Genomic DNA, 27242 nt, shown 5'->3' with positions numbered 1-27242 from the left:
ACACCTATTTTTTTTTAAATCTGAAAACTGTGGCATCCATTTGTATTCAGGTCCCCTGGGTTAATATGTTTGAGAACCACCTTTCACTTGGTAAACCAGCAGTGCTGTGTGAGATACTAAAAGCTTCAGGTGTTGTTTAATCACCTAGTCCTGCTTCAAACCTCTTCATAAGTTTCTTCCTGACCTGTCTGCTGTGTTCCTTGTTGTTCATAGAGCTTTTAGTTCGATAATGTTCTCAAAAAAAAAAAAAGCCTCCAACGCCCTTCACGTCTGGGTTCTGTTAATAATTAGGTGACTTCTGATTGAACTTTTTTTTTTATTTTTTTTTTAGGGTTATCAGATTTAGAGGGATTATGTTATACATGCCACACTTCAGATTTTTATTTGGAAAGAAAAACTCAAAATAGCTACTTTTCCTTTACTCCATAACTAGGCACTACTTCGTGGTTATCTAACATAAATGTCGTAATAAAACACATTGAGGGTTGTGATTGTAAATTGGCAAGATGCAGACAAATTCAAGGGTTATGAGTACTTTTGCAAAGCTCTTGGTCAAACTAATGATATATTTGCACAATGTTTCTATAAAGGGGTGTGTACTGCATGTCCTCAATAATTGCTAAATATCTGCATCATCTGCTTCTGGTCATTTTTCAATCAGTTGCATGACATATTCTGTCTCCACCCTCCTGTGACAGTGCCAGACACTGAGGCTGCCACCAGCTTGACCTCTCTCTGTCTCTGTTTCTCTCTTCTCTTTTCACCACAGCTGACTGAGATCATGCAGCTCATGAACGCCTATTTCAATGCCATCCATCGCCAGCGAGGTAAAGGAGAGGATGCAGACACCATAACCTTCACCGAAAGCACAGACGTGGGCTTCCGTCACCTGGCCCCGACACCGACCCCCACGCTTCTGGAGCTGCCCTCTCACCCCGTTTAAGAGGAACTCTTACCCACACACCCTCACACCGTCCTCCTTCCCATGGGGAGGTTCAGGCTTAGTCCTGAAGACCCTCGGCCTCCTCCACTGGGAACGGTGCTGCAGCCAATACAAAGAGAGGGCTGTTTTCCGTCCCCATCTATGAAAACAAACTTTCCTCGGGACTTCCAGCTAAAGAAGCTGCTCTTAAAATGAAAAGCGTGAGATACGGTGCAAGGGAATGCTTGGAAATGCACAAAAACCAGTGCCGTTACTGATGAGGTGTTGCACCTCCCACCCGCTCTTCCCACCATGCATCCATCTTTGCTACTCTAAACGGCAATAAACCCAACCCCAACTGCACCGCACCCTCCTCGGCGAGATGTTGGCGTGAGTCTTACTACCACCGCAAACATTAAGACTTGCAGTGATCATAAGCCGTGGAGCTACCCTCATAAAGCCCCAGCTCAGAGCGAAAACACTACCCTCTCCCCTCGCTCTCTCGCGCTGTGGGTGCCATATTGGATTTGCCTTTCCTAGAAGGCAGACGTCCCTCGTGCACTGCTGGAAAAGTATTGAGAACTTTCAGTGACACACACACACGCACACACCCTGACTCCCCCCTGCTCTTCATCAGTCAGTTTTCATAAGATCCCGGCTGGGCTTCCATTACCTAGAACTGTTGATGCAGAGAGGCCATGTGAACTTGGAACTGGAAGCAGATGTTGGAGCTGTGCGGCTGAGTCACTCTGGCTGCAGTAACTGCACAGCCTCCTGCCAGGGTGTCAATCTGATCACATTAAAAAAAAAAAAAAACATTTCATTCATGATGCATTCAGGTTTATAAAGAAATCAAAGGATTTTTTGAGCTGTTTTTAACACATTGCCACCAAATGCACTGATTTCCTCCCTTCTTGTTGAGCTGCTTGTCTTGGCTGTGGTCCTGGACATGAGACTTGGAGAACACCTAACACCTGACCCATTGCAGGACTTTTCTGCTGAAGATAACAGGTGCTTCTTTGTTTATTTAAAAGAAGGAACACCACAAAGCTTTCGCCATGCCAACCGTTACCATGCAGTGCCCCACATGTCGCCTGGCATTCAAGAAAAGACTTTTCTCATGCGGATGCTTTTGTATTATTTATGCAGATTTTTTTTGTTTTTTAACTCGTCTTAAATGTAGATCCAGACTTATCTTTACATTAAGTTTTCTCTAAGTGACCAGGACCATAGGTCTGATTGGTTCTGCTGTTAATTCTTTCTGGCTCCTGTTTTTCTTCTAGTTTTCCTTGAAAAGCCAAACTTGGACCAAAGACTAATATTTTTTTATAAGCTTTTAGAAGAAAAATCCAACAAACGCAGACCGAATCCCTAATCATCCTTAGATATGTTTGTCTTCCAAGAGCCTGTTGTATTGTTTTTTTTTTTGTAAGGATAATCCTAAATTCATGTCTGCTACACTAGAAATATAACCAGTTTGAACACTTTTGTGTCTACACCACGAAAGGCCTTGACAAGTCATTGCGCTACCCCTGGTTCAGAAGCAGGTCTTTAGCTATTTCCACTGCAGCTGCAGGCAGCTCCAAGCTACATATATGTAAAGGAAAAAAAAAAAAACTGCGGATGTCCTTGCTTAGTATTACGTTTGTCTGTAAGCTGCATGGTACCTTTTTTATGTAATGTGTATATTTAATTGCACTATTTTTAACTAATTTGGGAGTGCAATAAAAACTATAAATACTGTAATTAATAAAAAAAAATACCCATTTTACATTATTGTCAGTGGTGCTTCACTTCCTAAAAGGAGGTTGGGGGAGGAATTTGTGTAAAATGTTTGAAAATGTTCTGTAAAATCAACTTTGAGCTTTGTATATAGTTAGAACATCATCAAAGACATACTAGTAATGTTTCATTGATCACTTCTTGAATGTTTGAGGAAATATTGACTATTTGTGGTAGCTACTGGAGGTCGCCTTATCAATTATTCTTACAAAGGGCTGCCTATTTCCACAAGCTCTTCCTTGGAGCTGCAGTCTCCAACTTCCCCCATGTCTTCCCCACTCGGCTCCTTCAGACTAGCGGCAGCAGCAATTAGCAAACACCTGGTGGAACTGTGAGTTTGCTGAGCTTATCTTACAAACTATCTTTCCCTCAAGAATGGTTGTAAACAGCAAAACGGGAGCATTGTTGCGAAGGTGGGGTGTCATAAAGAGTAGGAGCTTCTTAAAGAGACAGTTGCCAAATTGCTAAGTCAAATTTCTATTAAGTTATGTTTGACGTATGCAGCAATTTCGTAACTGAAGGCAATAAGTTACTTGATTGAGCCACAGCCATGATAGTAATTTGAGTTTTGAAATTACAGAAAGGCAAATTTCAAATTTAAGTTGTGCTTGAAATATGCAGAATTTTATAACTGAACGCAACAGTTTCTTGATGGTACTATAAAATGGCACTATGTGCCTGTAAAGTACATAATATCCCCCTTTAAACACTTTTGTAATAAGCCATGTTTTTGTAGATAAATGCTGCCGTCTGGCCCCAGCAGTACATCTTAAAGTTTCCTCCTAAAAAGTTCAGAGTGAAAACAATACCAGCTAAAGCAAGCATTGCTAAGTGCCATTGCGTTCCCCGCAGTTAATGATCCTTGGCTGAATTACATGAGCAGGCGCTGGTACACTGTGCTCCAGGTGAGAGGAGAAATAATGTTGCATCACTTTGCAGATAACAGGAAGAGTAATGTTTCCATACAGCCAATTGTGCCTTTAGAAGGTAGAAAAGTACAGTAATAGAAAACATGTTTATTAATCTTACAGGTCCAACAAACAGCAATAAGGAACAATACATTTAATACTCAGGGAACCAGCAATTCTTTGAAGCCTATTTACAGACATGTTAGAGGCTTTACGCTTGTTAAACTGTTACTTTAAGACAAAAGCTGTTTAAATTGAAGTTATTTTAACACCAGTCAGAACAGCTCCACATTCTTGTTTGTCATGAACAGTGACACCTTGAGCATTGTGAATCAGCAGCAGACGGATTGTACAATTCACCGTGGAAGTAAGAAAGGTGAGGTATGGCGAAACCTACATTAGCCATCACTCTTATGCAGCCTATAGGTAGTGGGCGCTTCTAGAAATCCAAAAACAAAAAAACTACTGAACTGTATAAAAATAGAGAAAAACAAGGCAGCAAGTTGTTTAACATGGGCAAAATACAGGTGCAGTACAGGAAACTAATGTTTTAGAGACAACAGTAACTGATGCTTTCTGTAATTACTTGCAATATAACTCAACATTAACTATTCATTAGGAGAAAAACTCACATCAACTAAGATTATGAATCTCCAAAATATAACAATCCAGGAAACACTTTGGTTAATATAAGTTCTTAACATTAATCACGGCCTCCTAACCTATAATTACATGCTATAACCTGCTAATAAATAATTGTCAGGACAGCAGCTATAGCCAGTTATGGTGCAGAAATTCAGAACAATGGTCACTGCTCTTGTGTGCCCCAGGAGATGTAGTCGGGTCGTGTCGCTGCTGTGTACTCGTCCACCAGCTGCTGGACGACCTCACGAGAGTTGTCCAGCTCATCAAAGTTGTCCTTGAATATGTCCTCTTTGCGGAACTGTTCCAGGAAGGCCTCGCGCTTTCGCAGTTTGTCATATTGCCTGCACGTTCGCTCGAAGAGCTAGAACAGCAACAGAGTGAGGGCAAAACTATAATTAAAACCAGGAAGGATTCAAGTTCCTTATCAGATTTCTTTAAATCTACTTTCCGTTTTGATTCTCTTCTTTAAAGAGAAAGAAAATCTGATAAGGACTTCGTTGGAATAGTTTTGGCTTATTAATGAAGCAAAAAGTAGTGGTTGTTGCAACTTAAGATTACATCAATCAGATGGTTACAGATTTACAAATTTTTAGTTTGTTTTTTTTAGTTCAACAGTTTTTAAACCAGTGGGATGGAAAAAAAAAAACAGTCAAACATTTAAAACAAACAGATCCTTATGAGAATTTTCAAATATCTTCACATAATTACACAGTAGGAAACAGTAAGACTGTGCTGAGTGCTTACAGAAGAGATGCTGGTGTGGTTGGCCATCATCAGCCCGCTCACTCTGTGAGCTGAGGCCAGGTATGGAGACCTTCTGGACAAGGCCACCTGGATGCTGGCCGGACCCCAGGGAATGAAGTTGGCAAGTTTGCGCTCCCGGATCCTTTGGAGGCTTTTATGCACCTAAAGAAACAATGTTTGTTTTTGTTTTTTTTAAATGCCACAAATGATAACATTTTTTGTTTTCAGCTCACATACCTGCGTGGGATCAACTTCTCCCTGGATGATGTTGAGGATAGCAATGTGGCAGTGACTGGGCTGTCTCTCTCTTCCAGTGGACACCATCACGTTCTTAGGTTGCAACAGTCTCCTCATCACATCCAGCACCGTCGTCTTCCTCACACTAGCAACCTGTGACGTGGCTCCGTTAGTGCTTTCAATCCTAACGTCTCATGCTGTATATTTCATCTAGTGAAATATCAGCTACTTACCGACTGGTCAGTGGTCAGTGGTGTGTAGCCCGTCATGAGGAAGTGGAGACGGGGCGTGGGAATGAGTGAAGCGATCAGACCAATCAGGTCGTTGTTCATGTAGCCTGGGTAGCGTAGCGTAGTTGTGCTCGCAGACATGATTGTGGAAACCTAAAATGTTGAGACATCTCAATGCAAAGCTTTGACAAGAAATTAAACATGTATCCTAAGAAAAATGAAACAAAAAAAAAGTTTTCCAGTCAGGCAACATATCCTGCCATGAAGCCAGGGACGGTTCCAAGAAAGCAGCAATTAGATTTAAGGCCCAACTAACCAACCAAACAAGTTTGTGATTTCTTAGTGGGTGTCGAGTGTCTCTTCAAGTCCGCCGTGTTTCTGTATGTTTTGTGATGATCAAAAACACCCTTGGAGACAATTAGCTGAACCTCAAATGAAACTGACATCTTACTCACCAGCTGATTAATCTGGGAGAAGGAGGGGTTCTGGATGTGCAGCCTGTCTGTGGCAATGCGATTCAGAGCGGTGTTATCCAGAACAACCTGATGGACAAGACGGAGCAATTAGAAAACAAATAGAGACAGAGAGCAAGTCAAGACACAAGTCAATATACTGCTATGCTTTTAGGAGTGAGAAGGTACAGCAGTAATGAGAAGAAGCAGCAGCCACACACAGTGCGTCATTGTTAGGAAAGTAGAAGATATGCAATAAACTCTACGGACGCAACAGGGAGACCAATTCTAGGGATAGATTCTATTAGCTCTCAGGCTAATCCTATCAACATTAGGTTCTTATGCAAGACCCTGGAGGAAGTAGGCATTAAAGAGGAAATGCCATTAGACTGCCAGTGCGTCTGTGTCTTAATACAATCAGATATTTAGAAGTCAAATTTAATAAGTTGCACTTGCAAGACAATATTGCTAATGCAATCTGTTTATTAGTTTGCTGAGCAAGAAATTGGAAAAGTCCCAGATTATTTTAGATAAAGGAACTGCAAACATTGAAAGAGAGACGGCTGTGGCGCTTGTGGAAAAATGAGAGAATGGTTGCTTTATTCAAAAGTTGAGTTGGCCAATAATTAACTGGTTGTGAAAGCTAAAGATGTGCGACTCGTATGAACACTATTAATTTCTGTCATTTTTTAACAATTATTTTTCAATAAGCAACTCTTTTGTAAATTTGCAGTTCAACATTTTGCAGATTCTAAAAAGTAACTAAGTGCAGTTTGATCTTCAAACTTGTTAAAAAGACTTTCTACATTCCGGATCACAGCATACAGGAGAAACTACTCAAGAATGTAACGGTGAAATAATCAAAACAATAGACAACTTTCCACAAAAGAAATGTCTTGAGTGCACATTTTATCTTGAAAGAAAGGGATAATAATCGGCATTCCCACTCGAGCGCTGCTCACCACGCAGTCTGCATTCTGGGTAAGCCTCTTCAGTGTGAGCAGCGAGTTGTACGGCTGAACAACCACGTCACTCATCTCATCCTGGTTTGGGAAAACAGAGTAGGTCTGTACCAGCTTCTTTGGGTACCTGTGGAGCAGGAAATATTTTATTTACACACACACCAGATCCCAAGCCAAATCTAAAGTAAGTAGCAGCAAGTAAGCCGGAGGACTGTTTATGGACCTGTCGTTGAGTCTTTCCAGCAGGTACGAACCCAGTCCCGACCCGGTTCCCCCGGCAATCGAGTGACAGAGGACAAATCCCTGCAGAGACAAAGCGTTACTCATTACCAGCACCCTCGAGCTGCAGCATGCACCACATGCGTGTAAAAACCTACAGTTGACTCCAGTGGTGCAGAACAGAAAAGTGTGTGGGTGAGCAAACGCCTCGCTTCCTAGCAGTTATATAAATGGTAGCAGAGCCCCACCTCGCAAATGGGCTTCCTCCTCGACCCCCCCCCCTCCCCAAAACCCCCCTCGAGTCAGGCCTGTAATACCTGCCTTCAACATTCGCCCCAACTACTATCACCAAACACACTGCACACCACACCCTGCTAACACACACATGCCAACAGCAGCTCGGCCCACGTTCCTACCCAGTGCACACATGAGTGCACACACTAAATAATAATGTGGGCTCATAATGGGAAAGGAGTTACAGAAATTGCAGACCTCTGAGGGGAAATACGAGTGTTATTTTATGAGAGGCTGGAAGCTGAATTGGGTTCACAAAAAAATAAAGAGGCTAAGAATAATAGAGCGGGATGGCCGGGATTTAGCTGGTTTTAAGAGGACAGGCGCTGGCACTATTTTAGTATGCCGTTTCCATCAAGTCACTTACGTCAGGCAGACTGCTGAGGCGCAGCAATCTGCCTGAGTAATGTCAGGTAGACCATGTCGCTATGCCCAACAGAAAGGCTGAGTCGATGACAATAATTTAGACAGGAAGCACTCTTAAAATGATCAAAATTATAAGAGTCAGGGGCTGCAAATACCACTACAAAAAAACTTTGTAAAGCTACAAAACAACAACAAGAGAGAAAGATGGACCAAAAGTGGGTAAACAAGCCCAGAGAGACAGAAAATGACCACAAATAAACTCAAAGTGATTACAGAGACAACAAAATGACCACATAAAAACATCCCACAAATCACAACAGCTTACTTAGTCCAAACTGTTGCTATTCTTACATCCATCCATCCATTACATGTTGCTATTCTTACATGTTAAGTCGAAATTAATCCATCACATTAACTGTAAAACATGTAACCGACAGTTTTCTTAATGTCTGATCTCAGCCTCACTGCTCTTGAATGGTCTGAATTAGTCAGCAGACTATACAGTTGTGGCACCGCCACACAAAGGTATGCCTTTATGTTTAAAATCGGCGCTTAAGTTTCCATGCAACCACAGTCAGTCAGAGTGACCCCAGCCTCAAAGACACTAAGTTACACATGTTGGACTTGCCTCCAGACTGTCGCTACCGTCTGCCTCTCGGTCAATAATATCAAAGATGTCTTCTTGGATTTTTTTGCCCTGGGGAAAAAAAAATAAAAATCAAGTGAAAAATGATTTAATGAAATTAGTTTAAATAGATGTGATTTCTAAACAAAAACTGACCTGTGAGTATCCACTGGCCCAGTTGTTCCCTGCACCTCCACCATGCTCAGACAGGTAGATGTTCTCTGGATTATACAGGTTTGCATATGGGGAGTTGAGAATTGAATGGATCACGCGGGGCTCCAGATCCAGGAGGACAGCACGGGGGATGTAGTGCTCGTCATCAGCCTGAAGAGTTTGATTAACAACCAGGATTAGTTTCGAGATGCAACACAGTCTGTGTCCTTGACAGCTCTGCTGGGTTCTCCTTTTTTTTTTATATGACACGAATGCCACCTACTGGAAAATAGTGGTGGTGCATTTGAGGGCCACAAATATGACCAGGTTGAACAGGGCACACATATTCTCAACACATAATTAAAACATCAAGAGAACTTGTCATGTTCAGTCAGTACTTGCAAAGCAACAAAACAATAAATGTGTGAATGAATGGCGTGAAAGAGATGACTAAAACAATAGGAAAAGTATCATTACTACTCGACGTGACGCAGCAACATTGTTTTACTTAAGGACATTTCTAATATCGACAAATGAAATTACTTTTACTTATGAACAGGAGCAATGTAAATAGCCATGGACTCCAATATTCTAATCAAGCCCAAATTAGTGAAAAAAAATTGGTAATAACAATTTGATAATTACAATATCATCTACAGCTGCCTGAGGTGGAAAAAATACATATTTTGTATCAATGACAATACATACTAACTTTCTTCAGCAGAAATATACCCCGTGTGAAATTATTCCATTTAAAATGAGTTTCACATTAAAAACAGAGTCACCGAAATAAGTTTTATTAATAGTGTAGTTACCTGGTAGAAGAACACGTCCTTCCTGTCCGTCCCTTCAGTTGCAAACTCCTCCACGATACCCTCTGGACTGATGCCATGCTCTGCACACAGCTGCTTCCAAAACTCGAAGCCGACTATAAAATACAAGAGAAAACACGGATAAATGTCTTGCATTAAACAGTGTTAAATGCATTTAATAGATCACTACAAGTAGAAAAAAAAACAACATAAGCTGATATCTATTTAGCATGCGCAGCTAACGTTAACTCATCTCAGTTGAGTATCCGTTAGCCGTTAAGCTAGGATGTAATAACGTTTAAAACACCGAAATTTTCACAAAAGTAGGTATATTCATACTTAGCTTGTTTCCTTTACCGTTTAGAATACTGCACAAACATTTTTTCGTTTTGACGAGCAAACGAAAAATGTAGAAAATTTGCCTCTGATAGATTGCAATACAGTTTGCGTTGATGAAGCAAGTTAGCTATTATTTTCCGTTACATACTTTGATTTCCACACTGTCCGAGTTGAAGGGTTATAATTTCCCGGGGCATGTTCAATCTTCAGTTACTCCTTCTTTAGCTAGCCAGCAGACAGGCTAGCTAAATTTACAATAACGACAGCTGCAATTCTCTCTCAGCTTCGACACTGAATTGCCATCAACAGCCCGCTCCTTCCCGCTTTGGCAGTGGGTCCGCTCCTTTTCCGTTCAAAAAGGGAAGAAGGCGTGACCTCAAAACCTCAAAAAGTGTAGACGATTGAGATCACTCAAAATTTTTTAATCCTTATTGTTGACAGTGAAATCTCAAGCAAATATAGAAAATATAAACAGTTATTTGATGATTACTTCTTGGTAAATAACGCACCTAACCAAACCGAGATGAAAGCATTCTTTTTATTTTTTTATTTGTATTAAAATTTTTGCCACCAACTTTTCGGTGCGCCAACATTTAAATGATGCGGACCTTTTGAGTATGACGTTGCAGGCAAGCCTCTGGGTTTACTTGCGTGCTCCCACCTTTTGAGTTGGCAAATAAATCTCCCGAAAACAACCAACGAATGATTTAAGATTGTAAATTATTAAATAAAGTGATAGATGCCGCAGATGGCAAAAGTTCAGCAGAAAAGTTAATTTTCTTAAAAGGTGCCCACCGGAAGTAGTGTTAGAGTTTATTTTTTGACACTTATTTAGTCGTTCCTTCTTTTTAATATCACTCCCTCTCATATTTTTTCCGAAAATAATTAAATGAATTCTTTTTTTAAGTATGCTTCTTACTTTTTGCTGCTCTCTGTCCACATGCATGACACCTACAACTAGTAGGTGCGTTTGGTAAATGTATGGAAAATTGAACATTGATAATACTTTAATATACTTAAACATTTTGACAATCTAAAACAATTGTGGCTTAATTTAAGATCCAAAAAGGAGCCTTTTGAAAATCGACATCTTATCCAAATATACCAGCTAAAGAAAAAAAGAAGATCAAGGCTGATTTCTTTAATTAATTAAATTCACTTCAAGGATGAATTGAATTAACAATTTTAAAAAAGATTCAGTTTTGAATTGAACTAACAATTATTATTTTGAAAGTGAACATTAAAGTTTGATTTAATTGTGAGTTGACGTGTAAACAATGTAAAGACAAGTTGTAATGCTTCTTATAAGTTGTGATCCTTTTCAATAAAATTTTTGAAATGTGTAATTCTGTCGACTTCAGTTGTCTGAAAGGCATCGTAAACAATATAATCCAATTTTACCTGAACGCACCATGACGCGATTGTTTCTGTGGATTCTGATTGGCCCACTGTGCACACGGAAAAACAAGACACGCCATATTGACAATATTTGAAGAGAAGTGCTACATTTCTGGGGGAAAATGACTAAATAGTAAGTGTCACCGTCTTATAAAATGTTTCAAATGTGGATTTTTATATAATGATTACTTTTAATATAAGAAGAAGTCTAATTCTAAACAGTGAGTACGATATTTCAGGTGGCCTCTCTCGCTGTTAGCCCTAACCGTTAGCGTCAGTGTTGTGAGCGGACTAGGCTCCGTGGCGCTGTAGTGTCTCATCAAGCAGTTTACCTTTTTCCACTTTCCTTTATTTAGTCTTTATTTTTCAGGCTGGTTTTTGTCAACGGCAGACTCTAAGATGGCGCACACTGGGGCTACAGAAAATTCCCCCATGGGGGATTGTTCCTCCGAGCACGGGTCTAGTGTCTGCCTGCGGAGTCGGTCGTGCTCCAGTGAAAGAGACGGTCATGTGCGGGCTGTCAGAGAGGCTTTTCTGTCCAAGCTGGGACCCTACGAACCCGTTTTGACCTACCTTCAGTCTGTTCTAGTGTGGGAAAGACCCTTTCACAGTGTCCTCCTTTACATTGTTGTCAACGTTGTATTCTGGTAGGTTTCCGTCTCATATGAAAATATGCACGAGTGTATCCTTCCACATTGGTGTATGTGTGTGTGTGTGTGTGTGTGTGTGTGTGTCTGTGTCTGTGATAGTTTTGCAGAGACTCATTTCCTGACGTGAGAACCTGCTTGCAAACAGGCGGTGAAAGTGTTTCACCTGTCATTTGGAGCATGTGGCAGAGTACCGCTCCTATTTATGGTCACCACAGCTTGGGTCATAAAAATGATCTTAACATTTTTAGGTGCACTTTTTATAACTTAAAATCAGAAACCTACTAATTTCTGGCTTTAAATTTGAAGAGCATATAACTACTGTATTTTCCTGTGAATAACTCAGTTAGAAGATGTTCTTTAGTTAACTTGATGACCTTGATAATACTTGAATTATAAAACTCGCTGCAGTGTTACATACAAAGAAAGCATGATTGGCCACAGTGCTGTTCAAGCTCAGCCATTCAGATTTTATTTGATTAGGTCATTCACCGTTTCAAGGCCTTTCTGTTCAGTTTTACTATTGCTTCAGCACAAACCCCAGTAGTGCATTGCAGCTTCAGTCTATCTCAGTAACTTTTATTTACTGTTAATTTGTTGATCGTGCTTGTATTTTCACTTAAATCCCAGCAGTCAGCAAATTCTTCAAGGTAATCTTCAGGTTGGCAAAACCCTGCAGCACTGTTTGGGTCAACACGTTTTTGAGTTCTTAAATTAAACCATCATTGAGAGGCTTACTTTAATCACTGTGGTCCCAGGCAGTGTAAATAAGTTGGGGGGGGGAGAAAACTGTGTGCTTGTTGGAATTGCAATTTAAATCCACAGTCTGCAGCTTTTTAGTGATTGAATATGTTCAAGTTAAAAATAATAACTGAAATTGATGCACTGCAAATACAGAATTAATACATGTTACCTCAGATCAACAAGTCTTAGTTATTAGGGAAAAAATGGTGCCCAGTCCTTGTCTGGTCAGGTGAGCTCTTACGACTCTTAAAACATAGTGTTCTGGTTTTACAGTGTTTCTCCATCTTGTCTGGGGAAAAGATATATTTTTATTCTTTCATTCTTCTGAATCAAAGTCTCAGAAAGGGGCTCCTTAAGGGATTTGTGGTCCAGTCAATTGTGCACAAAGTGAGGTAATCTTCTCTGTTCAGGCTTCTCTGATGATGAATTGTCTGTTCAGGATTTTGTGTCTGCTTTTCTCTCAAGGTTCTTTGCACTGACGTCACTGCGGCTGCTGTTCCTGCTGGCCGTCGGCCTGGCTATGCTTGTGTTTGCCGATACCTGGAGGAATAAGATCTGGCCAAAAATTAGAGGTGCTGGGTTTTGCTTTAGTGTGGAAGATATTTTTGCACAATTTGAACAGACTATGAAACAGTTTGTTTCATAGTCTGTTCCACACATAATTCCAGATATGTGTGGAATTAATCATTTGCAGTAATCATTTTTACTTAATTTGTCCACAGATTGCACAAAGTTTTCAGTCACAATACATTGTATCTATTGTATTCTCAGATTATGTTGAAATTAACTGTGTAAGACTGTTGTCTGCTGCGTAAGAATGTTTTTTCTTTCTCTCTCCACAGTCAGAAAATTGGAAGAATCAGAAAATGAGAGGTTTGTTTTGATCCATTTTTGCATAAGTTCTTATTACAGTATTTCTCATCTCAAAGCATTGTCTGTTTCTCCAGCTGGGGTCTGGTGCAGCCAGGCGTCCTCAGTGTGCCTGAACTGTGCCACCACTTAGCAGAGGCCTGGGTCAGCGCATCGGTTTTCACATCCACTATGGCGCAATATAAACGACAAAACCCTGGCAATGTGAGGATAACACACAACACCTAAAATAAGTTGATGAATACACGCTTTACCTCCTGAATACGCCCCTTTTAAAAGCCATGTGAAATACCTACATTTGGATTAATTATCATATCATGAATCTGCAAAATATTAATCCAACCAGACTCTTTAAGCTCTTGATAAATGCTCAGTGGGTCAATGTTTTGCAGGACCTCTGACCTTTAACCATATGTGTCTGTTTTTTCTGTGACAGTTCTGCGTTCTGATCTGTGGAGTTTTCTTCTGTTTGGCTATGATTGGATACTACATTCCTGGATTAGTGCTCTCCTACTCTGCATGTAAGTCTCAGCAATTTACCTAGCTCTGACTATAAAACGGCATGCTATTATAGGGTCGTGTTGACAGGGAACCATAGCCTGACCAGTGTGATTAAAAATGCATGGGTAATGAAATCAGATCTGTGGGGCCGTGATTCCAGGGTCCACTCAGTGAGGTGATTAAAGCTGGGACGAGACATTCAAGACGGGAAGCTAAGGAGGTCAGACAAAGAGTGGGCTAATCTGCTAACCTTCAAGTACTGAAGGCTGCACAGCTCAGCAGGGAGGAGCAATCTACGGCAGTTTGTTTGCTGCATCTTAACACCCTCCATCTACAGCAGTTTGTTGGTTTACGCAGACTAAGACATGTGATTGTCAGCAAAGCAGATCTGTTCCGATCTAAATTTAAATCCTGAAGAGAACATTTTTTTTCCCCCCCGTCACGCGGACCTAACAAAAATATTCCCTCCTGTAATGACTGGTGATCTTTTCCCTCCCGCTGTAGTGTTGGCAACTCTCCTGACCCCATTGGCTGCCTTTCACCGGATTTTTCAGTGCGTGTATGTCAAGCTGGAGCCATTCCTGCAGCGACTGGACTTCAGTGTTCGTGGATATATGATGTCAAAGCCCATTGATAATCAGTGTAAGTTGTATCTAAATTTTCCAGCCATTTTTATTTTTGCCTACATTTGTCAGCCAACAATACATAAAAATTAATTAAAGCTTCTCTCATATCATAGTTCAACAATAAGCGCATTAAAGTAAACCTACCTACACTTATTCTAGATCAAGCACAAATTAATTCACTGAGATCAGAGGCTGTGTGCCTTCAGAGAATGCATCTGGGATTGTGGGATCCAGGGGGCGGGGCTTATAAATCACAGCATTCACCTGAATAACTTGGTAATATACACAATATTACCAAAACTACTTGGTTACCTCTTCCAGTCATTGATTTTAGCTGTTCCAACTATGACTCCAGCTTTATGAAGTCAAGAATCGAAAGTTAAGCCCAAAACTATTAATAGCCCTTGCAAATTCAGATCTAAAAGTTCTGTTATTTATATTTTATTTTAAAAAAAGTCAATTATAATTACCCTTCTGACTAATGAATGGGATCTCCTGATTTGGCATCAAAGCAACCAAGCTCTTCTTATAACTTCAGACTAGCATTTTGCATGTTGATGAGCTCCAAGTCTTTGAGATAGGAAGGCCTCATTGCCATCACCCTCATCTGTAGCTTCCTCTAATGGTTCTCGATCAGATTCAAGTCAGGACTGTGGCTGGACTGCTTCAAAATGTAAAATGATGTCTTGTCTAAAGATACTTAAATGCCAGGTATATGAGTAATTATATATAATAATAATTTTAGGTGTAACTGTAGGCGTGCCTCCAAAACAGTGTGTCAGTCTGTGTTTGGCAGTTGCCAGGAGAACAAAACTTGCCTAACTGCCTTGCATAGCCGTGTTAAGTTTGGTGCAGAGAAGACAAAGCATGGATTATAGAGAGCGGTTTCAACAGTTGGGCTCGGCATCTTCGTTCCTGTGAAAGGAACTCTTAATGCTTTGGTAAAACCAAGAAAAAATGGACAATTTCATGACTCTGTCAATTCATGAAGCAGTGTTCATGAGGACTTAAGCAAGTTTGGTGTAGAGCAATTTGACTGCACAGAGCCCTGACCTACATCCAAGAGGATACCTTTTGGAGGATACAGAGACGAGACTCTAAATCCAATAAAATATGTTGAAATTTGTGGTTATAACTTGACAAAATAGGGAAAAGGTTCCAGTGGTATGGCAATATTTGCAAGCCACTGAGATGGTCTGTTTCTTTCAGATGTTCTGTTATCTCATTCACAACACAAATAAAAATGATCTTACTGTTCTTAAAGACTTTTTTACAACCTGTGGTGACCAGAGGATTAATTTAGCAGAAATAGTTAGTTACTGTCTGTCTGTCTGTCTGTCTGTTGTCCTTTGCAGTCCTGCGAAGGTCGATACGTGGTGCAGCCTCCGATGAAGCGAGTGACAGTGAGGAAGAGTTGGCTGCGTTTTGCCCAAAAGTAAGCCTGTTAACCCTTCAACCTCCTCAGTAATACTGTTAAACTATAATGACTTACCTGTGAGTAGTAACAAGTGCTTTGCACCTGCTCAAGTCACTTTGTTTACATCAAAGCTGGTGAGAACGTATACAGAAAAACATTTGTTTTTGTATCTGCTACTTCGTCTATTTCAGCCGTGATGAATACAGTAGCATACCAGAGCCACTTCCTGTTGAGGTCAGGAGCATCAAAGAAAAAAAAAAACCCTTGCAAATAGTTTCATGAGTTTGCTCTTTGATGTTTGAAAAGGTTTGAGATCTAGAGCAAGCAGAGACTGAAAGTGAATTAGTTGATTTAAAGTGTTTTTTGCTTGATTGCATTAAAGCATCTTCTTTGCCTCTCTCCTCCAGTTTGATGATGAGATTGCCGCTAAAGAACTTGCACTGACTGATTCGGAGCACTCTGACGCTGAGGTGTCCTACACCGACAATGGAACCTTTAATCTGTCACGTGGTCAGACTCCACTCACAGAGGGCTCTGAAGGTACGCTCAGCTATCTTCATTATATCTTCCCTGTCTTCTGCCTTCTCTCCTCTAAATTTCTGTTTTTTTGTGTTAGATCTGGATAGACACAGCGATGCCGAGGAGTCTTTTGCTCAAGACCTCCCAGACTTCCCGTCCATAAACCCTGACGCCACTTTGATGGACGACGATGACGACACAAGCATCGGGCTGCCTAGCCTAGGCCTGTCTGGCTTGGCGAGTCACCGCGCCTCGGTGCTAGACGTGGACGCGCATCTGGACTCTGACCAGGAGGATGCAGAACTTTCCCTCAGTGGCCTCCCACCCGCCTCAGATTTCAGCGGGGAGTTAGCCGGAGTCATTGCCAGCAACATGATCCAGGCGGCGCTAGCCGGGGCGTTGCAGCCTCGGCCTTCTGTCGCCCAGCGTAGACAAGGCCACCCTAGGGCCGTTCAGCACAAAAGCTACCGCAAACAGTCCAGCTCTGAATTTGACACAGACTTGGACGCAGAAGACTTTGAAATGCTGGATCAGTCTGAACTGAACCAGATGGATCCGTTTGGAGGAGGAGAAAGTTCGAGACGAAGCGAGAGTCAGGGGTCTAATTTCTTATCAAGCCTGCTTGGTAAGCCACAGTGAAGGGCGTGTGCTGCTGTGTGTTCGTCCTGCCAGGCAGAGTCTTAAATGTTGACCAGCGTGTGAGATAAATTTAGGTTCCAGCAGTCCTGCTTCTGGTAGGCAACAATTTCTCACTGTGAAGTATTTCATATTTTTCCCCTTTTCCTTATGTTCTTTTCTTTCCTGTTCGACTCCGATCAGTGATAACTTTTTATTTGTAGGCTGAGCAATAGGAAATACAACAACAAAAAAAAATACAATGAGACATTTGATACAACAGCATTGTCAAAGTGAAAAATTACACTCTCAAAACTTACAGGAGTGCCCGCTAAAACTTTTCTACTTTTGAATTGATAAAAACAGGGCTTTTTAACATAGGACCAAATATATAGGACATTCCTGTTGCTTGAGCTGAGCCATATTTAATACAGACATTTTGGACAGCATTTAATGTTAGTTTATGAGGTCATTACAGTAATTATCTATCTTTCAAGAAACAGCATTTCATTGTAGTTTCTTGACATGACATAATTATAGGAGCTGGATTTATTTTTATGTTGCATATTTTCAGAACCTTAAGTATTTTAAGCAGTTTTTCTTTCTGTTGATTCATAAATAGACATCTTCAGCATTTTTGTCCTTGTGGAAGCTTATTTTACCCCATATTACTGTCTTAACTGAGCCAGTAAAGCGCTGTCATATTTTATTTTAGCTATGAGATTTTGTTCTAAGGCAAAAGTTATTCACTGTTTATGTGAATAAGTTCACGCCTGTTTTCATTTTCCTGTCCTTTTTCTGCTCTGGTTTAATACCTCACAACCCATTTGATCTTATTTAAGGCAAAAATATATATTTTACATTGTGTCCTTTTTTTAATTTGGAACCATGTTTACATCAAAATTGTATAAAAGTTGATCTCTCTCTTTTTTTAAAATTATTATAAAGGTTTAAAGTGTTTTTGTATAGGTCTGTCTGATTGTTCTTAATGTTGGAGAAAATGTGGCACTTTAAACTAGAAAAATTCAGATTTACTGAATCTTCTATGCTGTTTCAACAGAAAAAAACAATTGCTATTTTATTCTGAAAAATTTATCCTGTTTAGAAAAGTTTTCAGTACTATTAAACAAACAAACAAAAAAAAACCCAGCTAGATCTTCTTTCATGAAGCTGAAGTAGGAAAAACAATGCACTGATTGATAGCTGAGATGGATTTCTTTGGCTTGTTAGATTTGGGTGTTGATGTTCAGTCAAGCTGCTCCATGATCAATATTCTCTAGTCTGCTAAGTTAATGTGCATAGTATTGTATTTTCTCTTCCGTATCCGGTTTTGATATATTTTGAAGTGGAAAATACATTGAATAAATTGTTTGGAATTAAATTTGGTTTTTGGATTGTTCTTTGACACAATGAAATACCAAAAAAAGACCGAAAAGGTCAAACATACCTACATGCTATGATTCTTATTGATGTTTTGTTAATTTAAAATGAAAAAAAAAAATAGAAATGGAATCTCCTAAGACTTGAATATTGAAATTTAAAGTAAAAATGTGAATTCGTCGTCCTCCTATGTTGTGACTCCAGGGGGCGTTCTTAGTACTGTTCCTTTGAGAGCAACAGACGTCTTTCAACGCCTACTTTTTCGGGTTTAGTATCTACAACTTACAAGATTTAAGCCAACTCCTCTCGGTTACAACTTTGAAACAAATACTGGCGAAAACATTATTCGTTCCTCTGTCGAAATAATCTAACTTTATATCAGCTAAAGATTCAACAGAAGATCTCAGATTGACTGACTGAGTTGGAAATATATACTGGTGTGATACCTCTTATAAAATAGTCGATCTTTTCCGTGACGCAAAGTTTCCGCGAAACTCAATCTGGAAAGCTAATGTGAACACGAAAATGAGCAAAAAAGACAACGGTAAGGAAAAATAAACTACTTCAATTTGTTTTCGATTGTTTTTAATCCCAGACAACTTTTTATTCCGCGTGGAAGACGTTGGTGTTTCACAGAAACTTCGAAATAAAGTGTAGCTAGGTTAGCATAAAGCTAACGTTAGCTAACCCGAACAACAGCTTGTTGCGGGAGAATATCTGAAAAAGGCACTAATTATTATGAGTCATAAGATGTGATGAAATCGGGCAAACTCAAACATAGACGTGCATTAAGTCTATTACAATGGCATAATGTTAATATCTGCACAACCTTTATATTTTGTTCATTACAGGAGCGTCTATCATCCTCGCCTATCTAAATGAAAAGAACCGTCCCTACAGTGCTCAGGATGTCTTCTGTAATTTGCAGAAGCAGCATGGGTTGGGCAAAACTGTGAGATCAATTCTTCCTTCATCTTTTTGTATTTTTCTGATTTTGTGACAATTCTGGGTCATATTACCCTGCATCCAGTCATCTGTAGTCAATCCCTTTAAATGTCAGTTTATGTATTTGAATTACTGATTTTTTTTTACAAAAACCACAAATGAGTGTAAGTATTTTAGTGTAAAATACTTAATTGTTCTCACCTTAGTTGTGAGATTAAAAATATGGTTTTAGGGAAAGGTAATGAAGCATTTTTGGCCACAAAGATGTGCAGTTGTAAATCTAAGGAGAGCATAAGGGAGAAATCTTTAAAGCTGTATTGTTCGCAACCTGATGATAGATTGATTAACTTGTTCCACCAGGCAGTGGTCAAAGCCATGGAACTGCTGGCTCAAGAAGGCAAGATAAAGGAGAAAATGTATGGCAAGCAAAAGATTTACTTTGCCGATCAGGTTGGTCTGTTAATCTAGAATGTTTAATTGTTGTAAGGCAGGGAGATGCCGTCTGAACTATTTGTAATCTCACCCAGTCTCAGTTCAGAGATGTGAATGATGCAGACCTGAAGGCCATGGATAAACAGATTTCAGAGCTCAGTGCAGAGGTGCAGACCCTAACACAGAGCTGCAGGCAGCTAGATACAGGTAGACCTCTCTGCTGATTCAGATTAAAAAAAAAAAAAAAAAAAAAAAACACTTCTACTGCCAACACCATAATTATGCTGTTTAGTCCAGTGCAGGAATTACAGCTGAAATGAATTTCTTTGTGCTGTGCCAGAATTGAAAGAGCTAAACAGCTCCCTCACAACAGAGGAAATGATGGCAGAAATCCAGGAGCTGAAAGCCGAGTGTTCTGGTTACAGAGAACGTCTGGAGAAGATAAAGTCGGCTACAAATCACGTAACACCAGAAGAAAAAGAGAAGGTGTTAACCGCTTTAAAACCTCAATTAATCTCTTACTTTGGCTGTTCTGCATTTCTTGTACAGTGTGGTGTGTTTGTTGTAATTTGCAGGTCTATAAAGAGCGTGATGTTTATGTAAAAGAGTGGAAAAAGAGGAAGAGATTGGTAGTGTATTTTTGTCAACAAATCAGTTTAAATTTGCACGCCATGTGGTGAAGGAGAATTGCTTCAGAAGTGCTAAAATAGTTTGTTTTTTCTCAGGCTTCGGACATGATGAATTCCATCCTGGAGGGATACCCAAAGAGCAAAAAAGAGTTCCTGGTAAGATGAGAAGGAAGTCATTATATCCATTTTCCTCAAATGTTAATTAACTGGCAATGCTTTTATTTTTCCACAGGAAGAGGTGGGAGTGGAGACGGACGAGGACTGTCAGGTGGTGCTTCCTACCACCTGAAGAAAACAGCTGTACAGCTACCGCATCAGATCAAGCCTGGGTAGACCGAAGCTAAGGAAACTGATCACAGTGATCTAATCCCAAGAGGAAACTTTATTTATAACACATTCTTTGAATAAATACGAGTTCAGCAGATTCTGAAATGGAAAACATAGCTGAAAGCACTTATGTACATCAGTGTTAGCAAAACAAAATCACAAATGTTGAGGCGTTATAGAGGGATGCTCATCACCTCAGAGGCAACAGCGGTTTGTTTTCCAATTTTATAACCACAAAAACATACCTGAGTTCACAGTAATGTCAACAAATTAATGTTAAGGTTGAGTTGTGAACAGTTTGTTTACCAACTGAAATAGTTATTTTTGTTTAAGACAGCGATATATCAAACTAATGCTTGACCACATCACATTTTTAAGAGTACAAGTATATAAGTTTATTGTAATTAAAGTGTTTAATGTTGACTGAGTTTCTTTTCTCCTGCCACCTCGCACTATTTTTCTTCTGAAAATGAAAATAAAATCAACACATCAACAACGTCCACTGCATGTTTAGACACACACACACGTCGTCATATACAAGCCTTATAAAACCTCCAATTCAGTGTTTACAAAAATAAGATCAGACTTTGAATGGATCGACTTCTATATGATCTTATTTAGCAGCGTAAGCTCAATGAGAGCATTGAGATCATTGCAAGTGGATTTATGGCACTTGCATTAGACTTCAGTGGTATCTAAAAGTTACTAGTGATTTGCCTTTGAAATTAAGTTCCTGAAAGTAACACAAAAAAATTGTTTAAATTCTATGACTGAAATTTATCTAAGTAATTTTTTTTCATCGAGTACAGAAGTGTTTTGACAGATGAATAATTTTAAGGGTATAATATTTATGTCAGCAGTGATAAATGAAAAAAAAAACCTGTAGTGGTAATCAACATACTGATTATAAAAGCTCACACAGCAGATCTATACATTTACCATAAAAGCATTACAACTTATTCTAGTGATGTTTCATAAGTTAAAAAAGGCTCATCAAAGTCAACACTTGGTGTTTAACATCATGCTGTAAATAAACAATTTAAATTCGTTCACTGAGCTGTGGCACAGCGGGTTAACATTTACATGTGTTTTTCTGCTTTGCCCCGCCCGCCCCCCCATTATAAAGCTACGCTTATTTAAACACGGAGCTCTGTCACAGTAAAGGGTTAATTCAAAGCAAACATCAGTGATAGAAATTCTGAGGCACCATATGGCATGCTCCTGAAAACAAAGAGCTCGAAATGCTCACAACAATCCAACAAATTTCAAATTTCAGGAGTGACTCGTTTGTGCGCAGCAGCACGAAAAGCTCTCGTTCAGAATCCAGCTACATGGTCACTAACTGACGAGACAGAAGAAAAGCCGTGACCGTTCTGCTTTCTTACTCTATTAATTAAGATGCGGCAGAAACATCATCACTTCATTCACGTCAAATAAATGATTTCTCCTCACGGTGTCTCAGGTAAGCCCGAGTACATTTGCTCTGAACTGAATAACTGACTTGATATGAGCATCTATTTGTAGGCACACATGTTTATATATATATATGGTTACCATTTAGATTATGAAACTAGGCAAACTTGGGAGGAGGACCTGATAAGACACTACTTCCTGTGCTGTTTTGCAGGAAGCTTTTCATGCATACGTTCCGTTTTCTGTGCTTTGTTGAAATTATAACTAGATGTTCTCTGCACGCCACGTTTCGCTTAAAAATGTGTTTTCTCTGCGTTCCTTAGAAGTTTGAGATGGAGCAAAAAATACGCTGTAGAGATGTAAATTCCCAACAGTAAAGAGGTCACAAGGCATCCCTACTTAACTGCTCAAGCCAAGGCAACCTTTCATCTCTCCCCATAGCGTTTGACGAGGTAATCTAATAACGATCCAGGAATCTCTGATGAGCTGAAGTCAGTGTGAGGACTGTGGCAGATTGAAGTTTTAATTCCATCCTGGGAGGCAAGAGCAAGTTAAAAGTCAATTTCTGGAAGTTAGCCAGAGGTTTCTCAACTAATAAAGCTGGCCATTGAGCTGCCGGAGCACTCCGACAACAAACTCCCGCAGCGTCTGAAAAAGGAGAGAAAAAGCACACAAACATGGTCACTCCGTCTGCAGATTGACGTTTTTGCTTTGTGCAGCATCCGTCCATAAGAGTCCTTGCCTGTGGCTTGCAGTGTTCCTCGATCCAGCTGAAAACACAGGCAGACAGTTCTTGGAAGCTGCTCATTGAAACAGAATTACTGAAAGACACGAAGAGCGAGTCCATGATGTTCTGGAAGATGTTGAACTTGACCTGGTCAGAGACCTGGTCCTCTCCCTGCTGTGGGTTGTTCTGGTGGGCCTTCACTATGTGCTCATAGTTCCTGGAAGGACACAAACATCTTATTTCCAATTTAGTAAACTGCTGCAGCTTCTGTGTGGGGATAACATAAAGATGTTCTCTTTTTTTAAATCCTATTAAGATTTAAACTTTTCAATGAGGAGATTAATTGCAATCGAAGCTAAATAGATGTCCCCTCTTTCCTCATGATCAATATTTATTTTTAAATCCAAACTCATGTGGCAGTCGGGACTTTATGTCTTCTTTTTTTCTAGATGAAGGAAGATTTTATTTTTGCAAAAAATAAAAAAGATATAAACCACTTCCTAACGTTTTCATGATCTTCAAGGCCATCACTTCTTTCCTTAGGACAGAAACTTCCTCCTCTTGCTTCTTCTTTTCTTTATGAAGAAAGTGGATGTAGTCGATTGCTGAAACAATAAAACAAACATGCATTCGTCACAGATCTTGGCACAGCTCTGGGACGTCAATTATGAGTTGTTGGCAATGCTGCTTCTCCCTTTTTATTTCTCATAAATGAACTCAGCAAGATTTCTATACGACTTCTTTTGTTTGATGCTCTTTTTTAACTATAGAATTCAATTAAAAAGCAATAATTTTAAAGCTCAGTATAGAAAAAGGTGTGCAACTAAGAAAAAAAATGGTTTTCCCCATCAGTTAAACTTTTAACATACCACTTTTGAGTGGTTCTTAAAACAGAGCATCATCATCAAAAAGGTAATTTATTTCAGGAATGCAGTTCAAGACGTTAAAATAACAATATCCAAAAGTATTTATTATGGAGGATAAAATCTACAATAAAAACTCAGTCATTTTGGTTGTAAAGGTATTCCTGCATACAATCAGAGCTTAACAACCAACAAAAATGCAAGTACTATTATTGGCCCCTGAAATATTATTGTAAAAAAAATTACAAAAGGCTGAACAAAGCACCAGTTTTTGTTTTATTTCTTTAGCAATAACATGGTAGGTTTAGGGGTGAAACTACATTTAGCACAAACAGAAATTGTTTTCTGAATACATCAAGACACATTGGCTCACAATTCATAAAGTATTTGTTGGCTGCAGCTTACTTTTCTGAAGGATAGTAGCCTTGCTGATCTTTTGTGCTCCGACAGCAAACTCAGACTGCTGTTGGCAGGTTGGAACAATTCCCTGCAGGTCATCATAGCCTTTCTGGTGTTAGAATGAGGGAATAAAATTAGAAACTTCTATAATATGTGGAATAATTGATAACAGCAGAAAAAAAAAAGGATCCTGATGTGAAGTCACCTTGATTGCATCTCTGCGCTTCTGCTCAGCTTGTGTGTGTGCTTGTCTCCTTCGGTCTTTGTACGAGTCTTTGTACGACGTCTCATGCCTGTAGTCGCTGTCTTCATCATCTGTTAGGGAACAAATTCATTTTTATTATGGAAACATGTCTGTAGTATAGATAGCTCTGATAGCTAAGGTCAGGGATTTTTTTTTTCTTGGCATATTTATTAATGAAGGATTGAGTTTTTTGTTCAGATTTTGCATATTTATATTTTAATTTTTGGATTATTGACAAAAATAAATAGTGGATATAATAAGCTAAACCTTCAATATTCGTAGTCCGAGTTTGCTATAATAAACTTTGACTTTGTGTTTATTTTGAAACCTATGGCAAGAATAAACTAACTCTGTAGTTGTCAAGTTTTATTATCTGCAAATAACACAAATAATGATCAACACAATGCTAAAATTGGCTTCCTAGTTCCAGACTATTTAAGTCAGCGCTATTGTGGAATCTGAACTGACTTCAGATCTGCTCTGTTTCAAGAGTTGTCAGATGCCAATCAAACCAAGCAATATACTAAATTATTGACTGATTTATGAAAGAGCATTTCATTTCATTCAGTAAATGAAAAAACAAAATTCTGATGGGTAAAATTTTAAAAGCAAGACCTCATTTGGTATATCAAAGTTAAGCATGCCCCTTTTATATAAATTCATGTACACCCACTGTGTGTATTGAGCATTACTAGATGTTAGTCTAAAAAAAACATTCAAATTATGCAAGTCTGGAAAATCAGACTTTATATTTTTACCACAGGTATCCAGACCTGAAATTAATTCTATGCATTTTCTGATTTTTCCAAGACTGGGCAGGAACCCAGACTACTTGATATACTGTGCGACTCTAAACATATTACACATGGACCGTAAATAGCTGTAAGAAAAAATGTTATCTGTTAAAAAGTCAATACCTGTATTTGGAACTGAAGAGGCACTTGTAGAGCCGATACTGTTTGCCCTGGACACAATACTACCTTTCCTGGCAGTATCAGTGAAGAAACCTGAGTAACAAAACAATAGTTATGAGAAAATTAAAAGCAAGAGAGACAAGAGATCACAGAGAAAAGATGAGTTAAGTCCTGTAAGAAGTACTCACTGGTGTCAAAGCCATTGTCGCTGAAAGCCCCGTCTGTCTGCCCGGCCATCACCAAGTAGCAAAGAAGAAATAAAATGTAGAGTGTGAGGTTGAAATGACAAGAGGAAAATATGTGCTGTCCTAAATACGTTGACAAAAGAGCAACAACAAGCCAGTCTAAACCCCCCTACTGAGCAACGGCCTGATTTGTCCATTGCAAGTACAACAGAAGATAAACGATGTGTCAAATAGGTTTTACTGCTGGATGTAGGGCAACGCAACACAATGGGTTTATTGCCTGGTTGTGTTAGCTCAGATTTTCCACTGCGTATGGTGGAAAAAAAAAAAAAACCCTGAGAAACACTGTCTACTGTTAAGAGTTCCCTTAAAAATGAATGTTTGACAAAATAGGTTTAAAACTCAATTCAAGGCTCAAATTTCTCAAATTTCATTAATATAAGGTCTATAAACAACATTCTTTCATCAGCAATGCTCAGTTAAATATAAATGAAATATAAATATTAGATTATAAGAAAGGATACAATAATGTTCACAAAGAAACGACTTAGTGTGAGACGGATACTCAAAGGTATCAAGCATGACGAAGTGGCCATTTAATAAGTCGGGCTCTTAAAAAGCCTTTCAACTTCACTTAAAATCGATATTTTGAATATAGTTTAACGCATTAATTGTTTTATTCTTTATGGAAGGCAAGCCAATTCACAAGACAAAGAATATTAGTTAAGAAACACGAGTTTCTCTTTTTAGACGGTTTTGTTTACTTTGCTAACATGTTAGCCATCTGTTCCAATGTTACTGAACGTGATGAAGCTAACGCTACATTAGCAGCACCGTTCAAACTTCAGCATTTCCAGTTTATTAAACATTACAGATGTCACAGTAAAAAACAATGAGCGGGAAGCTCGAAAGTGGTCTTTAACAGAGACTTACTTTCCAGTGGTCCTCTGGAGACGTAGTCGGATCCGTCATTTTGGAATGCTAAATAAACTAATAGCGTGGCTGCCTTCAGGTGCTGCTCAGAAAATGAAAGTAAAAGTGCCTAAATATTTCAAAAATTAAACATTAATCAGTAGATTGAAGTCACATTTCAAAAATGTGAACATTGATGTCAACCTGTTGCAGATGCAACCCTACTTTACTCAAGCTATGAGTTCTTCCGTTCATTTGTAGAAGACATAAGTATAGTAGGAGTATAGTAGGTATGATTTATCTGGATGGAACAGCCAGGTGGGAAAAAAAAAAAGACTTGAATGCAACGACAGGTAAAACAAGTTACTTCATAAATATTTATTCTACTATTCATTATATCATACTTTAAATATTGTCTTTTAAACACTAGCCCAAAATATTTGACGTTGAGGTTGATAATGATAAATTCCTATCACAAAGTGGACTCTAAAGGTAACACCACTACATGCCTTTGCTGACTTTTGCCACATAGAGGCACTGTTTCATTACACTTGCAACATTTACCTTCCTTTGCCTGACGTAAATACAGTATATTAAATTACCCAGCAAATATATAGTAAAACACAGCTTCGTCATTTTGGAAGGATTAATAAGTACCAAGACTGCTTTCAAGTGCGCCTCTGGAAGTAGCAAAAAAAAAAAAAAATTAAAAAAAAATCCAGATCTAAAGGCTGTTCAAGAAAGCTTAGCCGTCTCAAATAAATAAACAGTGAGGGCTGATGCAAATATTGCAATAAGTTGGTTTGACTCGACGTCAGCTTTTATGCTTTCAGTTCATGTGTAGC

The 27242-nt window shown here is 39.2% G+C and overlaps 5 protein-coding genes across 6 annotated transcripts in view; 3 read left to right on the top strand and 2 right to left on the bottom strand.

Annotated features, from left to right (window-relative positions):
* Positions 1-2693, top strand: part of plekhh3 (pleckstrin homology, MyTH4 and FERM domain containing H3) — a 38548-nt gene extending 35855 nt beyond the window's left edge. The window contains exon 13 of the mRNA XM_014986509.2: positions 770-2693. Within this exon, the coding sequence (XP_014841995.1) occupies positions 770-943 (174 nt within the window). The 3' untranslated portion in view covers positions 944-2693. The remainder of the gene's footprint in view (positions 1-769) is intronic.
* A 1007-nt stretch (positions 2694-3700) lies between these two features.
* tubg1 (tubulin, gamma 1) lies at positions 3701-10029 on the bottom strand. The gene is made up of 11 exons (XM_088007672.1): positions 9839-10029; positions 9355-9467; positions 8543-8710; positions 8390-8458; positions 7106-7185; positions 6883-7009; positions 5924-6010; positions 5472-5621; positions 5239-5391; positions 5002-5163; positions 3701-4618 (listed from the first exon to the last, which is right to left on the bottom strand). Exons 1-11 carry the CDS (start codon positions 9885-9887, stop codon positions 4421-4423), a joined length of 1356 nt encoding a protein of 451 aa, XP_087863798.1. The 5' UTR covers positions 9888-10029; the 3' UTR covers positions 3701-4420.
* Positions 10030-11115: 1086 nt separating this feature from the next.
* On the top strand, positions 11116-18408 carry retreg3 (reticulophagy regulator family member 3). Of its 2 annotated transcripts, none has more exons than XM_014978924.2 (10): positions 11116-11221; positions 11459-11735; positions 12945-13051; positions 13322-13352; positions 13427-13553; positions 13786-13870; positions 14355-14492; positions 15832-15911; positions 16301-16433; positions 16510-18408. In XM_014978924.2, exons 2-10 carry the CDS (start codon positions 11488-11490, stop codon positions 17049-17051), a joined length of 1491 nt encoding a protein of 496 aa, XP_014834410.1. In that variant the 5' UTR covers positions 11116-11221; positions 11459-11487; the 3' UTR covers positions 17052-18408. The 2 variants fall into 2 exon arrangements, with proteins under 2 accessions (XP_014834410.1, XP_087863797.1); XM_088007671.1 differs by having other exon boundaries at positions 11145-11221; positions 11445-11735.
* A 248-nt stretch (positions 18409-18656) lies between these two features.
* psmc3ip (PSMC3 interacting protein) lies at positions 18657-21163 on the top strand. The gene is made up of 8 exons (XM_014978926.2): positions 18657-18951; positions 19259-19359; positions 19713-19802; positions 19880-19991; positions 20125-20270; positions 20360-20413; positions 20510-20569; positions 20646-21163. Exons 1-8 carry the CDS (start codon positions 18933-18935, stop codon positions 20700-20702), a joined length of 639 nt encoding a protein of 212 aa, XP_014834412.1. The 5' UTR covers positions 18657-18932; the 3' UTR covers positions 20703-21163.
* On the bottom strand, positions 20776-26500 carry mlx (MAX dimerization protein MLX). Its single transcript, XM_014978925.2, has 8 exons — positions 26419-26500; positions 25489-25525; positions 25304-25393; positions 24348-24457; positions 24149-24251; positions 23386-23485; positions 22896-23097; positions 20776-22801 (listed from the first exon to the last, which is right to left on the bottom strand). The coding sequence occupies exons 1-8, from the start codon at positions 26455-26457 to the stop codon at positions 22745-22747; spliced, it is 738 nt and encodes a 245-aa protein (XP_014834411.1). The 5' UTR covers positions 26458-26500; the 3' UTR covers positions 20776-22744.
* Positions 26501-27242: the final 742 nt, after the last annotated feature.

Source organism: Poecilia mexicana, unplaced genomic scaffold (genome assembly GCF_051168715.1).
Source record: "Poecilia mexicana isolate PSO_F unplaced genomic scaffold, ASM5116871v1 scaffold_8, whole genome shotgun sequence".
Lineage (NCBI taxonomy): Eukaryota > Metazoa > Chordata > Actinopteri > Cyprinodontiformes > Poeciliidae > Poecilia > Poecilia mexicana.
The sequence above is the reverse complement of the archived record's forward strand: the minus strand, read 5'-3'. Positions and strand labels throughout refer to the sequence as shown.